At 55.0% G+C, this 16,442-nt stretch overlaps 1 protein-coding gene across 1 annotated transcript in view; it reads right to left on the bottom strand.

Annotated features, from left to right (window-relative positions):
- Positions 1–16,442, bottom strand: part of SCUBE3 (signal peptide, CUB domain and EGF like domain containing 3) — a 51,677-nt gene that overhangs the window by 26,611 nt on the left and 8,624 nt on the right. The window contains exons 2-3 of the mRNA XM_055728406.1: positions 2,413–2,535; positions 1,278–1,403 (exon numbers count right to left, since the gene is read on the bottom strand). Of these exons, the coding sequence (XP_055584381.1) occupies positions 1,278–1,403; positions 2,413–2,535 (249 nt within the window). The remainder of the gene's footprint in view (positions 1–1,277; positions 1,404–2,412; positions 2,536–16,442) is intronic.

The following is a 16,442-nucleotide window of genomic DNA, read 5'->3' on the forward strand; positions in this document are numbered from 1 at the left end:
ATCAGCTGCTGAGCCATCCCATCTCAGCATGAGGTCTCAGCATCCTCATCTGTAAAATGGGCTTGAAGGGATAAACCTGCACCATCCCTACGGCAAAGCAACGTGGCTGAGATTCTGGGATGAGCCTGAGGAAAGGCTCAAGGGGGGAGCCAGGGCTGCCCCGCCAAGGTGCCCCCTCACCCAGCTGCTCCCCAGCCACCTCTCTCCCCTCCCACCCAACTCTGTAAACACATGACGTCTGTGGCTCACTGAGCCCGGCTTTCCTTTCTTCTTCTTGGGCTCATCCTCCTGCGGGAGAGGAAGGCAGAGCCGCCCGCCCGCGCCTCCTCCCAGCTGTGTAAATCTCCCCCCTCCCCGAGGAGGCTGCACAGATCCTGGTGATGGTGGTTAATGCAAAGCGTATGTGTCCATAATCCCTTCCCCCTCCTCCTCCTCCCAATGATGAGCTCATTAATGACCCCTCTGCAGACACTAATTAGAAAATACCATGAGCTGCAAGCGGAGGGAAGGCAGGCAGCCCTGTGCCCTGGCGATCCCACCCGTGGGTGCTGCGGGAGGAAGCGGGTGCCGGGGCGCGGGCAGCCCGGCTGGCCCCGGGGGTCTGCTGGGAGCATTGACTCTGCCACGGCCGGATGGAGCTTGGGGCAGTGGGAAGTGGCGGGGAGGATGCATGGCTGCTCCGTAGGCACATGCTGGATTTGTCTTGGCCCAGGGATTATTTACCCAGTCCCTTCGCTGGTTCCCATCCCCACCATATTTGCTATTAACTCATCTATTTTGGCAGGTGCAGGGCTGACCTCAAGCACGAGCTGAGCGAGCAGCAGGGCCTGGGTGAGCCCCACCGGCTGGTCCTGCCTCCGGCAGCAGAGCAGAGCTGCTGCCCGGCTGCTGGCCGCAGCAGGATGCGGCTGTGGGGAGGCTGTGGCTCGTGCCCAGCATCCCCAAACCCAACCCTCCCAGCCTCGCCTCACCCTGGCCTCCCCCAGTCTATGGATGGACCCATGGAGCAAGATTTTCTCCCAGCATGGAGCATCTTCCCTTGGCATCACTGCTGTGCAATGGGTCACAATCCTGCCCCCGGCAAGCCATTGTGGCGTGGGACATGTCTGCAGCTGGCTTGGTGCTCTGCAGTGCCACCATGGTCCCCTGGCAAAGAGTCTGGCGGGGTCAGAGCTCGGGAGGTGCCTGGCAAAGAAAGCCAGCAGGCTGCTCCCAAGGTGCCAGAGCTGTCAAGTGGCTGTGAGACGCTGGCATCCCGCCGGGAGCCCATCCCTCACCCAGGCAGTTGTGGCCGTCGTGTGCCAGGCGGAAGCCATCGTAGCAGGTACAGCGATAGTTGCCGGGGATGTTCACGCACTCGTGGACGCAGCCTGCATTGTCTTCTCGCTCGCACTCGTCGACATCTAGGGAGAGAGGAGGGGAGGAGAGCTGCAGGGCTGCTGAGCACAGCCAACCCGCTGCACTGGTGCTGCTCCCCATCTCCAGCATGGTTGCATCCCAGCTGACATTGTACCCTGGGGTCTCTGCTTATTTCAGCAGGTCCCCAGCTCCGTTATCACCTACAGCATCCCTCCACACCCTGCGAGAGCATGCCTACCCTCCCCAGTCTAGACCCTGGACTTCCAGCTAACCCGCTGTCTTAGAGCCTCGCACAGGGCAGCATGCTGGGACTCATACGGGATTCCCCAAGGGTCGTGGGCAGAGCAGCTGGTCTCCATGGCGAAGCCTTGCTGTGCCTGGAGCGCGCTTTAATCCCTCTGTTATTTGTACTCAGCCCATCCCGACCCCGGACCCACTCCTAGCACAGCCGGGAATTTTTCCCCTGCCCCATTCCTGCTTTCTCGCTGCTGTTCCTCCCAGAAGCCCGTTTTCTTTCCATGCCCTACTCAGCTGCATATACCTCTATCTATATCTACATTTACATCTACATTTATATCTACATTTACACCTACTTCTACACCTATATCTACATCTACATCTACATCGATATCTATATCATTTCTATCCTCTATCTTATTTCTAAGCTTCTCATGTTTTATCTGCTAACCCAGTTCTGCAGCCTCTGGGTTGGAAATCCTGCAGGAAAAAAAGTTCAACTTTGTTTAAAACAAGCCCCAGGTGACCCGCCCCACCCTGGGACTGGGCAGCCCCTGTCTGCAAATACAGTTCTTTGCAGAGCAGGGGAGGGACCATGACGGCTGCCACCACCACCAGCAAGGACAGTCACATTCTCCTCCATCCCCACGCCATGCAGGGTCACGAAGCCAGGATTTTGGGGCAGAAAAGGGGAATAAAAGGTTTAGCAATGGGCTGGGGTAAACAAGAAGCCTTTTTGCAAGGGCCGGGGACATCACTGGCGATCCACTGGGGCTGTGGCAGGCGGAGGGGCTGGGGCTGCGGCGGCGTGCCTACCTTTGCAGTGCTTCCCATCGCCTGTGTAGCCGGACTTGCAGATGCACTTGTAGGACTTGGGGGTGTTCTGGCAGATGGCATCGATGTGGCAGTTGTCGGTGCCCTCCACGCACTCGTCCACATCTGCAAGGGGAGAGGCAGGGGGGGCGATATAGAGAGCTGGGGGGAGCTCTACCCCATCTCCCCACAGGAGCCACCACCCCAGGTGATGAAACCAAGTAGCCCTCTGGCTCTTCAACTGGCCCACGAACCAGAAAGGCTCGAAGGAGCCACGCTGGTGCTGTGCTCCTTAGTGGCTTCGCTGGACCCAGCCCTGACGCAACGGGTGATGGGCTCGCTGTGGGACACACTCCCGAACAGCACAACCTGTGTCCCCACTCTCGTACAAGCCACCCTGAGACTCCCTGACCCCTTCATGTGTCTGATGATAGGAAACACGGCTCCGGTGCCCGTAGTCCAGGCTGGAGCCAGCCCAGGCAGAGGTGAAAGTCTCTGTCTCCAATTAGCCGCTTCCTGAGCCGACCAGTCACCCAAATAATCGTCATCGCTTTCTATTCTTAGGCGCAGAGGAATGTGCATGAATTAGCAGGGACCGCACTAAATAAACCTGGGAGCCGGGAGCGGGAAGCAGGAGGGAGAACTGGGAAAAACATCAAGGCTTCCTTGGGGACACAGCCAAAATCCACGTCCCCCCCATCCCCCTTTGCCCCTTAGCCACTTAGGCAGGATGCAGCGCTGTGGTACCCAGAGCATCACATCCAGGGCACTGCACGCTGGTGATGGCCTCAGGTGGTGATGCCTGAGGGTTTGGCATGGCAGGAGGCCGTGGGCTGGAGGTTTTTGAGCAAGAGGCTGCTCACCTGGCTGCCCTCTGCCTTCCCCACGCAGGCAATAAGGGAGGCGGGGTGCCCCAGAGCGGGCACATCCCCCTCTCCGGCTGTCAATGCCTGGCAGTGGTGTAAGGCAGCTGGGGCTCCCCGGGGTGGGGGAGGCGGTGGCTGAGCATCACCTGCAGCCCCTCAGGTATGGGCAGGGCTCCCACAGCACCCCAGGCTCCCTCATCTAACTCCCCAGACACATGGGGAGCATCAGTGCTGCTCCTGGGGGGGTCCATCTCCACTGCCTCCCCTCGGGATGGGGAGGGTCTCACCAGGGAAGGAGGATCTGAGGGTCCCTCCAGCATCCCTGTACCCCATAAAGAGGAGCCGCAGGCTGCAAAGCTCTCAGCTGCCTTTAAAAAGCTGTTTTTCAGCAGGCCCAAGAAGTGAAGAGCTCCAGGAACTCCTCAAAGACATGAAACATCCCTGCAAGCCGCAGGCGGGCAGCAGCCCCACCAGCCCCTCCAAGAGGGGGGCCACGGCCACAGGAGCGCTGGCCTGAGCCCTTTGCCGGCCACCCCGGTGGTTTTTTGCTGGGAGATGTGAGTCACCCGGCCAGGGGCAGGAGAGCTTTGACTTTGCACCAGGGAGGCGGCACGTGCCTGCACATTGTATAAATATTTACAGCCCGCATTCATATTTGTTATTTGACATTAGCCATGGCCCGCGGCCACCACGGCCTCCCTTGGGCCATTAATCACCAGCTGGAGGCTGACCCACTGCGGTGGGGGTGACGGAGGGATTGCACGGGGGACTGGCACCCCTCTCCTAGCCAGCACTGTCACCTCCAGCACCCCTGGCACCAGCCACGCTGCCACCACGGTGCGACCACCCCAGCACCAGATGGCATCCCCGGGGAGAAGCTCGCAGCCCACCCTGTGCCAGTGTTCCCGTGGGGACTCGGTGGGGGCTGTTGTCCCTTCGGGGAGCTGAGCGTGGCTCTGGGTTGGTTCCTCCCCAGCCAAACCGCACATTTGGCTGCAAACCCCATCCCCACCCTGGGGCACGGCTGCCCCACCGCACCCCTGACCCACCTGCAAAGGCCCTGTCCTACAGACTGAAAAGTGTGTGCAAATAATCACTGGTGGAAAAAACCTGCCAAAGCCACAGGAGTGCAGAGCTCACTCCTTCCCAACCACGTTTTCAGGCTTAAAAAGCCTTTCGTCATCGGCAAAAGTGGCTCCATCACCGGTGAGTGCGGCATCACAGCCTACAGCAGCTTTGCCTCTGGCTCCAGCACCCCTCGCTGGGGTTTTGGGTGGGATGCGGCACCGGTGGGAGGACACGCATGGGGGACACGGAGCACTCGCCACTTTGCAGGCAGCGATGTGACAGCAGCGACGCTGATGCCGAGTCCAAGATCGCCTGAATCTGCAAATGCTGGTCCTGACCCCACATGGTTTGGAGACCCCCTCAGCGCCTCCCCCCTGCATTATAAATCACATCTCGATGCTTCGAGTCAGCGGTGCCAAGGGGAGAGCTGCTGGGTCCCAGCACCCAGGCACCCACCCTGACGTCCAGGTGAGAGCCAGCACCCAGACAGTACAGACCATCCCTCGACACCCATCTCCTGCCCTTAAAACCACCCAAAACATGAAGCATCCATCAGACCTCACATCATTGAAATTTTTCCAGCCTCTTGCCAGAAATCTCACTTTTTGGGGGGTTTTATTTTCTATTTCTTTTTTCTCCTGTGCCCTCAAGCTCAAGACAATGAACAGTGTCTGCACGGCAGAACACAATGCCATGCCTTTCCCACTCACACATGTATTATTATTTTTTTCTATCTTTTTTTTTTTTTCTTTCCATTCTGTAACTTCAAAACTTCTCTAACTTTGGAAAGATTACACAGCAGCAAAAGTACAAAAGAAAACATTATAAATTTGCCACTCTGTAATTTTTCCAAAGCTGGACACATTCTGAAAGGTTACAGGATTATAAAAAAAAAAAGGAAAAAAAGGGGAAGAAAGTGTGTGTGTGTGTGTGTGTGGGAAGAGTGAATAAATACCCTCTTCAGCACTCCAGGAGCCATCCCAAGATTGGCAAAGATCCTAATTTCAGAATGCTGAAATTTTGGCTCCTAAGAGGTATCCTTCAGCAATGATGTAGTGAATTAAAAAACAGCCCTCTGAAAAACTAAATTCTTGCTTTTTTGTCAAGACAAGCGGCATTTTCCCACGAAAGGGAAGGTTTGCCATTGGGACAGCCCACTTTTCCCGCAGGAGAATTTTCTCCACCCCAAAAAATGCCTGCAGCCGTGCTGCAGGTGCTCCCAGCTGCCGCCAAGGTGCGAGGGATTTCATTTTCAAGCCAAGCAAAGAGCAGGTTTTTTTTAAAAAAAATCCTTATTGATGTTCCCATCCCTTTCTGCTCTTGCACACTCCTCGCTGGGGTTTGCCCGGCCCGTTGCCCTGCTCGCAGAGACCTTTTGAAGTCCAAGTTCTGAATCCTGGTGGGGTTTTTTGAGGGGTTTGCCAGGCAGGACTGCCTGCATCCCTGCATCCCTACAGCCCCTTGCTCCCCTTCTTGCACAAATAATTAGATGCCCCTTTTTGCCCAAAGTTGCCTGAAGTGAGCCAAACTGGCTGGCACAACTCGGTGCATCATGCCCCAAATCCCCAGAACTGGGGGATTTTGTGCCAGGCAGGAACTTTAATTTTGCTGAAGACGCCAAGTGCTGCCAGGGACCCAAGGTCTTGCCCACGTCCAGCGGTTCCCGCTCCCTGCCCAGCCCCACCTCCCCGTCCTGCTGCGCTTTGGGGCTAATTAGGGCCCGTCAGAGGGCAAGAGCATCCTCGGCATCGCCGCCACACCACGCCGGGGGGTTTGCGGCAAAGGGCAGGAGGCTGTGGCGCTCGCCCCGCGCTTCGGGCAATGTTTTTTATTCCGTTGTGGGTGGGATTTTCCAGCGCTGGCTGTTGGGCCCCGTTCCGCTCCAGCTGCAGCTTTATTCTCCATTTCAAAGGCAGCGGAGGCAGACGGTTTCAACGCCACTGCCATTTCGAGCGTGCCAAAAGCAGGGGGACAACCAACCCCCCGGGACTGGCGTGCACCCACTGGCAAGGCGAAGGGCTGTGACCAAGGCCGGTGCGGGAGGCGGTGGCAGAGCCTGCGGGCACCCAGGTCCCATATTTGTGCCCTGCTCTGCGGTGTCACGCCGCCAGCGAAACGTGAAAGTGAGTGGGGGGATAAAGCAACAGCTCGTATATTTTTAGAGCCTGGATTGAGGCTCTTTCCTCACTTCCTTATTTTTTTTTTTTTTTTAAAATAATAATACAAGATGGTTTTATCCATAGGCTGAAAATCCCAATAAATTTGGGGAGGGGGACGAGACAGGGCAGAGAAAACCTGCCAGAAACCCCCTAAACAAACAAAACCACCATCCTTTTTCTCTCTTCTGCAAGCGCTTCAGCTTTTTCTTTCAAATTAATTTTATTCTTTATTTTTATATAGGCATATATATTAACAGCCTGTCTGTATAGGGATGTGTGTGTAGCTGTTGGCAGACACGCGGAGTTTCCACTCGGCCTTAATGCCAAATTAAAGCTTTATAACTTCAGTAGCTCTTTTTACCAGGGTATTAATAACCACCTCAGACACTGTGGTGCAGTTTATTAATCATTTGTTCACCCGGGGAGCTTGCGAGGGTGACTCGTGTGGCGAGACGGGTGCAGGGCACGGCTGCGGGCAGTGGCATCCCACAGGGAGGGCTGGCGAGAGGGGAGGAAGATGCTCTGCGGAGTGGCTTTTTGCAAATTGGCCAAAGTTGTGTCATCTGAACTCAAGATCCTAACCCAGGTGCTCGGTGATGGCTTGTTGCCATGCCAGGGATGCCGTACCGGGGATGCCGTGCCAGGGATGCCATGCCAGCGGTCCCTGCGGGGGTACACACGCTTGGGTCGGGTCAGAGGGAATGTTTGCATCGTACTGCATGATGGGGACCCCTGTACCAGCCCCACAATGTCCCACACATCCACCCGGCTCTCCCAAAAGCAGGTGGGATCCAGGAGATAAGAGCTACAGCACTTGGCCCTGCAGAACAACGGAGCACTGCTGAAGGACAAGGATGCACAAGTAGCAGCAAGGACCTTTGGGGGGTTCCCAGCCTGGTGGCCCCATACCCCCATATCTGGACCTTACTCTACATCCCTTGCCTGGGTTTTGCTTCCTCAAAGCTGGCAACACCCCAGAAGGGGCTTTCTCCCCTCCTCCCCCCTCATCATTTCCCACTCCCACAAGGGCAGTCGGGTTGAGGTCCCCATCCCCTGCACCAGCCACGATTATTCTGATGGATCCCAGGATCCACCACCAGCAGATCCTGCATCCCCTAGGCTGGCAATGCTCCCTCCATCCCCAGCCCACCTCCTTGTGCCAGCCCTGGTCGCTTCGGCTCAATTCAGCAGTGATTTCTCCAAGGAGGGTTTGATGCTCCACACTATCAGCATGTTCATCTCCCTGGGGAATCGTCACTGCTGTTGTTGCTCCTTTGGCTTCTCAGGCTGACCAAGCCTTGCCTTAAAAAAATGTGTTTGTTTTCAGCTTTGGGAGCAACAATCGCAAGATCTCCAGCGGGGAAGACGGCCTCGCCAAAACGCAGCCGGCCGGGCTTCCTCCAGCACCGCGAGACAGAGCAAACTTTATTTGCCATCCCAGGCTTCTCCTAAAGCCTCTTGGGGGACTTATAATTTTGAAAGTGAAGGTTAAGGTTATTCATGCATATTTTTTTCCTAAATGGATTACTCCAGTGTGACCATCTGCAAAGGAAAAATCTATATAAAAGAAAAAAAAAAGCAAAAACTCCTGAGTCCTGAGCAGTTTGGAGACAGCAATACATCTCCGCTCTGGAAGACTCAAGGTGTCTGAATATTTATACTCCTGTTGGCAGTTACAAAAAAAGTCTTCTTCCCTCCTTCCTACCCCCCCCCTCCCCTTTTTAATCTCGGTACAGGCATGTTAGACGCCCTCAGTCAAAGATCTCCTTTGAACTGCTGTATGTTGAAATGCTTACAGTTTTACATTTCATATTTCAGAGGGGTGGAGGGGACAGGCACAACAGTCGCACACTGTGAATGCATGAGAGGGAGGAAAGCAGAGGCCAAGGGGGAGGAGGTTCGGCAGAGATGGGAGGGGAATCAAACAGCATCTCCACGCTGCAATTGGAAAATTTTAGACTCCTTAAAAAAAAATATTAAAAGAGAAAAAAATTATCCCTGGCAGCGTAGGCTCTGCAGGTGCATCCACCGAACCCAGCTCCGTCCTGGGGCAGCCGCACAGCACCAGCCAAAACGGCTGGTGTTACCCACAGGTGACCATCGAACTGCGCTGGGGCCGTGGTCCCACTCAGGACCCTGCGCTGGGTGGGTGACTGTGGCTGTGGGAGTGCCAAGGGGCTGCAAGGTGGGGTGCTGAGGTCCCCCGGGGTGACGCTGCATCTCCCTCTCGGCCCCGTTTTCCTGGCAGCATCCGAGGAGATGCACAATTCGGTTGCAGGAAGAAGTGGTGAATCCTGGGACGTGTCCCCAGTTACGGGGGGCAAGGCTGGATCTGAGTGGTGCCTGGTAGGAGAGAAGGGTGCAAATCTGCCAGCCCTTGGGCTCCATCCTCCCCAGGGCATGGTAAGGGACCGGTGCCAGCAGACAATGGGCAAGGGCACCGGTTCTTCTGCCCACCAGGCTGTGAGATGGATGATGGGGTGGCACTGGGGGTGGCATTACCTGTCCAAAAACCAGGGGAGCCATGGGGTCGGCAGCAGCTTGGGTCCGTTGGGGCAGCTTGGCATGGGGACCACAGGGAGACCTCATCCCAGATGAACACGTCGGGCGTCTCTCTGGGTTTATTTGGACTTATATTGTCAGTTCTCCTCTTGAAAGCTTTCCTAGCCCTAAACCAAGCCCCCCAATAAACCCCCAGAGAGCCAGGTCCTCTGACAGACACTCTCTGGGCCCGGCGGGTGGCTCTGCTAAATCCTTCCTTCCCTACAGACCAAACTTTCTGTGATAATTCAGCGCGAGAAACGAGTCGGCAAGCTCTACCCACGGTGCTATGTTATTACAGCAAAACAAGTCCATCCAACAGCACAGGAGCCGTCCCCAGCCTGTGACAGTCACCTGGCAAGGGCGGCTGTCCCCTGAAAGGGCAAAGGCTTCGGTCAGGGCGGAGGGGTGATGTGCACCCCATCCTTGGGGCATCACCTCGCAGATGTGGAGGCGATGCCTGATGCTTTTCAGAAATAGCCTAGAAGCATGCCCCAGGTGCAAGGGTGGCTTCGAAGAACTCAGTGACGCTTATACACGCGGAAAAATGGGTGATAGTCGGTTACTAGCAAAAGCACCGTTTTTATCTGCCATCGGTGATGCCGGGTCCATGAGTTCAGCCCCATCCAAAGAGGAGCGGGTCCAACCCTGCCCAGAGCCCTCGCATCCCTGCGGGCACCAGCCTTCACCCCTCAGCAGCCACCCCCCCTCACCACCCAGAGAACCCCCAGCAGCAGCTGCAAGGATTAACTCCCTATCACAACCCCCCGGACTGCAGAGTGGCCAGACTCCCCCCTGGGTCTGCTCGGTGCCTTTGCCAGGGGCCGGGAGGAGCCAGCACCGTCCTGGGCATATGGCGGGTGATGTACCCCGGCGCAGGATTGAGCTCACCTCTCTCCACCCCCACTCCACCCCTCTCCTTCCCCGAAGGGATCTGTCAAGTCTCTGCACGATGGAATTTTACTTTGCTATTTTAATGCAATTCTGGCTCAGGCTTAAATGGAACTGGAAACCAAAAGGCCTTAATAAATAAATATTATGATAAGAAATGAAAGCAATGCATACACTCAAGATAATTTGAGGGGGGATAAAAACCTAAGCATTCCTTTCTATGCCTAAATCATAAAGCCTTACGTTGCTTTCTTACCAAACCTTTGCCCTGGAAAATCTCCCCGTGCTTGCCCAGACTGCCCGCCTGAAAAGTTGCCTATTGTTTTAAAAACACTTTAAGGCAGATAAGACAATAGCCTTGAAATTCCTTCTAACTTTGTCGGTGACAGGGCTCAGGGCAACCACGCGCGTGGCTGAAATACGCCGACAAGAGATCTTTAAATGTATCCTGTGCTCCTATATTTCATTCACACTCTATTTAATCTCGCCGTACGCATAAACATGCAGCTACTACAATAGCAAGAGCCAAAGCTGGTTTTGATAAATCTTACATACTGTTAAGCGCTATGGAAAGGGGAGGGGGGGGGGGGAGAGAAAAACCAACAGATTGTATAGATAGTGGTGAATTAAGGAGAAAAAACCCCTTTAAGACAGCCAACAGGATCATGCACATAGGGCTGTGTGTGTTTGTGTGTGCGCGCGCACTCCTGCGTGTGTGTATAGAAAAAAATCTGAGCTAAATATAGAGGTGCTACAGAAAACCTAAGGTATAGATAGACCATACATAAAGCTACATGTGTACATTTGTGAAGGGGAAACTCTGGCTCGATACGGGGGTGGTGAAACAGAAAAGCCTGAAGTTGATAACGATGGGACATACCTCTCTTTTCTAGAGATAGGGAAAGAGCTCCCGTCTTTTTCAGGCTTGGCTGTGTTCACCTACCCGAAGTTTTCCAGCCCTATAGCACAACATTTGAGATTCAACCCGCGCCTGTGTAAAACACACAAACGCAGATGCGACCTCCCCGCATTAGACACCCGCTCCGCCGTCCCTTCCCTGCAGCCCAGCCCCAACGGAGCCCTCCTCTCCCGCACCGCCGGGGGTGTTATCCCCATCTCACAGACACCGCCACCCCAAAACCAGCAAAGCCCCCCCAGGCCCCTCCAAACAGCAACATTTTCCCTATGATGGGTGCAGACTGGTTTGCCCACCCCAATTTTCTGCCTCTGCACCCCCCTGTCTCCAGATAAGGGTCCAAACCATAAAAAAAAAAAAAAAAGTGCAAGAAATGCAACTCATTCAAGAGTTTACAAAAACCCAATCCCAATCAAAGGCAGTAGGCAAGAATATCTGCAAGCAGCGTTTAAACCCCCCTCCACTATTTGTTGTTATTGCTGCTAATTTCTCCAGCCTGCGTATAAAATCCCAAACCTAAAGAGGAGGTCCGGCTGCCTAACCCACACATCAAACAGCAAACCTTCAAGCTGGGAAGATTTTCTCTTACCTTGACTGGCTTTATTTGCCAGCGTGTTTCCAGAGTGGAGGAGAAAGAAAAGGATGGAAAATCCAGCAATCTGCAAAGCTCCCATTGCAATCCCAGTCTGCATGGAGGGGTGGGGGCAAGAAGGGGGGATTTCTAGTGCTTTAAAGGAAACAAGAGGCTGAGCATGCGAAGGGAAACCAAGAGGAGGAAGGGGCTCTCTTCTTGCCGTGTGTGAGACAGAGGGAGGGAAGGGAACTGAACTGATGGAAAAAGCTGCTCTGGGTTCAGTTTGGGGCTCTTGGTGTTGCTAAAGAGGAGAGAGTGAGGGAAGGAGACCCAGGGCAGTTGGAGGAAAGTGGACTCTACCGCCCTCTCTCTGGCGGCTGCTCTGATCCCTTCTCCTTTTTTTTTTTTTTTTTTTTTTTTTTTTCTCTTCCCTTAAATAATCCCAGCCAATTCCAGTTTTGCAAGAGAGCAGCAGCAGCAGGAGCAGCAGCGCTGGAGGGGGGAAGCAGGCGCCTTGCCCTGGTGCTGGGGACCTGAGAAAGGGGAGTGGAAAGGAGAGCCCCATCCAAGCAACGCCCTTTTTCTCCCAGCCTTTCTCCCAGCCTTTCTTTCTTTCTATTTGGCTTTGGTTACTCCTTCCCGGCTCCCCCCCTCGCACCCCCAAGGCTGGGCTTTGCCTGCAGGAATTTACAGTCTGCGCTGGAGGAGAAGGGCCAGTAGCCATGGAGACTGCTTCCCTGGGAGCAGGGAGGTCAGGCGGAGACCATGGGCGATCAATGCATCAATGCAAAGCCCCCCGCAACCCCCAGACCCACCCCGCACCTCGCAGCCCCTCGGCCGGCCGAGGGCTTGGGGTGGTGGCCAGGGGAGGGGGGAGCTGGGGGAGGCGTATGGCATGGGAAAAGGCACTGGGTGGAAAAGAAAAGGGGAAGGAAAAATAGATATCAAAGGGGGAAAAAAATGAAAATAAAAAAGACTTTGCAGATAGCACGACCTGGCTGGGCTTGGCGGCTGTTGGGGTGCTGGGCTGGTGGAAAACAGGACCAGAGGGGAGCAATGCTGCTGGCAAGGGAGAATTGGGAGGGGGGACTGGAAATAAGGGTGGAGGGGGGAAGAAAAAGACCTTTCTGAAATATTCAGGGTGGGTTTTTTTGTTTGCTTGCAGGAGCCTCTTCCAGCCTGGGGGTGCAGGGGGACCCTCTGCCACACCCCGTGACCATCCCAGCGCTGGGAGCCACTGGCACTGTCTCTTTTCCAGGGTGTTTCTGCTCCCTGAGCCAGGAGAGGCATTGCCAGCCAGGGAACTGCAGCGGGGGATGAGGCTGGGAGCCCGAGTGGGCCCGGAGGACGGTGTGGCAGTGGTTCCACCTGTCCAGGGACGTGAGGTCCCATGAACCCCCTGCCCACGGGATCATCCTGTCCATGGGATCATCCTGCCCATGGGGTCCTCCCAGCCTGCCACGGTGCCCCTGCAGCCCCTCGTATCCCCTTTTGTCCTAATAACCCTTAGAGATACAATAAAAGGGGCTGGAGGTGATGGAAAACATCCAGCCAAGCCAAGGCACCCGCTGTTGCCTTGCTGCAGAGAGGAGGGGAGGGACAGACGCCGGGCAGGAGGATGCAGAGCAGTGCCTGGGTCTAGTTAGGCTTTTCCTACAAAAACCCACAGCCCTTGGGGTGCTTTCATGGGACAGGGACCGTCCCCAAGGGTGGAGGTTCACGAGAGCAGGTCTGCTTTAGCCAGGTCAGATGCAGCGCGGCCAGCCCAGGAGAGCAGCACGCATGGGAACCAGGAGCTCACCCACACACCGGGTCTTTCCAAAGGCAGAGGCCAAGGGCAAGGCTCTTTCTCCCCATCCTGCAGAGCCATCCTGCACCCACACAGCTCTGCTTGCTGCCAGTGGGTGCCCCACGCAAAGCATCGGGGTCCTAAACCCATGCAGGAACTCACTCCTCTCCAGAGGAGCAGGAGGGCTGGCATCAGCCGAAGGACAGATGCACAGACATGCCCGTTACACCCAACACAAATCTCCAACATTCAAATGCACGTTCACATGGTGGCCACAGGGGAACCCGGAGCCAGGAGAGTCTGCACAGCTCTTGTCTGCTTGGGCTGGCAGCTCGGGGTGAGGCAGCTTCCAGCCCACCACAGCTCAAAGGGGCTTCTCAACAGGGACAACTGGCTCTGCCATAGCCCACTTGGGTATGAAATCCAGCGGAAGAGCACTTGCATGGACACAACCAGCCCCAATACCTCACAGCACATCTCCCTATGCTATTGAATCAAACCAGTAATGTAAAACCATCCCCAGAACAGCCAGGCTCTAGGGTAGCCTGGAAAGGGGAAAAGGTGCAAAAATTATTATTAAAGTTATAAACAAATCTTCTGTATAAAAACATGAATGCAGAGGTGTCATCATTAGGATGTATCAGGAGAGGACCACGACCCACCAGAGGGAATGTGATGTCTCCTGGCTCTCCTGCCAGCCCCAGCCTGTGCCAGGAGCTCCTGGGGACGAAAGCTGCTCGCTCCTCTTTGTGTGCGGTGCTGAGCAGGAAGGGGCTCTGGTCCTTACAGCCATGTCCTGGCACAAGCAGAGAATGTTGCTCGTGGGATGCCACCATCCTCCCACAAGCATCGGCTCGGCAGCCGTGGCACCGCATTTCTTTCGGGGCTGGGATCTGCTGTGTAAACACAAGTCTCTCTTACGGCTGCTCTAAGAGTCAAAATGGAAACTCTCTGCTCACTTACGCTGGTGGATCCCTGTGTCCAGCTGCCGCACCTATGAGCGGGACATGCTCACATCCCATCCTGTGATCCTTTATCACCATAACCAGACAAAAACTAAACAGTCCTCCTTTCCCCACCCCACCCCCCTCTAACCTGTCTTCTAAATCTGGAGACCGATCTCAAGGCACAAGGGACAAGATCTTCAGCAATGTTGATTTATAACCGAGCTTCTAAATTACAGGTTTACGCATTAGTATAAACACCCATAAACCAGCCTTAAATACACAGTATCGTATGTAATCAAAACGCCAAAACACCGGGCAGCCACGTGATGGCACAGGGGGACGAGCAAACGTCTCGCACACGCCTGGACTGCCTCAGGAGGGACAGATCTCCAGCCAAGTGCTCCCAGTTAAACCAGTGCCTTACACTGGGGGGGTGGATCTCACGTTTGAAGGCAGGTCCTCTGACAGCAGCATTGCCGATGTCACAGGGAGCGAAGGGGCTGAGCTCCATGTCTCGCGCCTCCAACGGGGTTGTGAAGCACCACAGCAAAGCAGCAGGGTTGGGGCGAGCTGGTGATGTTCAGAAACTCCCTAATAAAATATATAATCTTACTTTCTTCCAAAAGCATGCCCCCTGGTTGAGCAAAGAAGAGCTGATGGAGGTCCCAGGGTTGTGCATGCTGCGGTACCCCTGTGAGCGCAGAGCTGTCCCCCTGCCCGGCACGCAGATGGGGAAAGACAGGCAGATGGAGATTCCTGAGATCACACAGGGAGTCCGGAGGGAGGGCCATGAATCACACTTAAATCACCTGCAAGACAGCCCGGTGTTTCGGCCCCGAATGGCTCCTTACCAGCTCCTGCTGCCACGGCGCGGGGCTGGCACGGATCCGTCCCTGGGAGCCCTCTCCGGAGCCCTTCAAAGGCGTTGGGACAACCCTGCCAGCCTGAGCCTCGTGTGCACACGCATGTGTGTGTGTGCACGCGTGCATTTCAGGCAGGGAAGGAGGTGGCAGGACCCTCCTCCCCGCTGCCTCCACTCCCCGTCGTGCACTTCTGGGCAAAATCCATTTGCTTTGGCTTCATGTAGGGCCAGAAGATTCGGTCCATTGTGCTGCGACGCTGAAGAGCCGGCAAGGAATTGTCAACCATGCTGAAACGGTTACATGGGGAGTAATGAAAATTTACTGCACCCTGCTCCGGTCCCTAGCCAAGAAATAAAAGCAAAAGATCACAACAGGCATTTTTTTAATTTGAAGCAAAATTAAAAAAAGAACGTATCCGCACTTAGAAAATAACAACCACATCCACAGATCAAAGCAGCTGTTCTCCTCTCATTCGGGGTTTTAAGAGGTTTCTGCAGCTACAGAGATGTTTACACAGGGAGAGAGATACATACATTGTGCTGTCTTGATGCTGCCTCTCCCCCCTTCATCTGGCAAAACATTCCCTGGGAGGCGATATGAGGTCATTCCTAGACCCTGCGTTGTTTTCCTCAAGCTGCAAGGCTTCGGGGCAAGAGGCAATTCATTTCCCATTAGCACACACACATTTGCACTTGGAACCCTCCCATGTACATTTTGCAGAGGGAGCTCGGGGCGGCCGGGGGACCAGCCCTTGCCAGCTTGTTATTGCATTCCCGGAGGGAATTCCAGCAGCCGGGGCTGCCGGGAGGGTCAGCAGCTCCAGTGAAGCCACTGGGAAGGGACATGGAGCCAGGAGGCGAGCTGGCATTTTCTGCAGACTGGCATCTTCTGCAGACCAGCCGTAATGTTTCTGTGGCTTCCACCACTTTTATTACAAGAGGGGCTGAATAGCTCTGGGGAGCACTAATGGGCTGTAAAAAGCTTTTTCCCCTCTGCCTCCTTGGCTCGAGCCCAATTCAGAGCAGCAGTGAGCCCCGCTCCAGTGCTCACGCAGGGACGGAGGTCGTGGGAATGCACCAGGGCAGACTCTCCTTTCACCTCTTGGCATCAGCACATTGGTCCATCCGCTCCATGGGCAGTGCCCGCTTCGGCAAAGTGGACAAATTCTGGCTTGTGAGCCACCTTGTGCTATCCATGCAAATGAAAAAAGCTTTGAAACTAGACTTCCCTGTTTCCAGCATGAATTTAATGCCATATGCTATGAATGAGCCGCATCTTCAGCTCTGACCGCATGTATTTTCGCATGATGCTTGGGATAAAAGGGTTTTCTGAGGCTGCACCAGAAGCCGCTGAGAAGTAATGGACCATAAAGGACCTTAGGGATTGCAGAAGCAGCTATTGCATCAGGCAGGGATACTG

Source organism: Falco cherrug, chromosome 16, assembly GCF_023634085.1.
Source record: "Falco cherrug isolate bFalChe1 chromosome 16, bFalChe1.pri, whole genome shotgun sequence".
Taxonomy (NCBI): Eukaryota; Metazoa; Chordata; class Aves; order Falconiformes; family Falconidae; genus Falco; species Falco cherrug.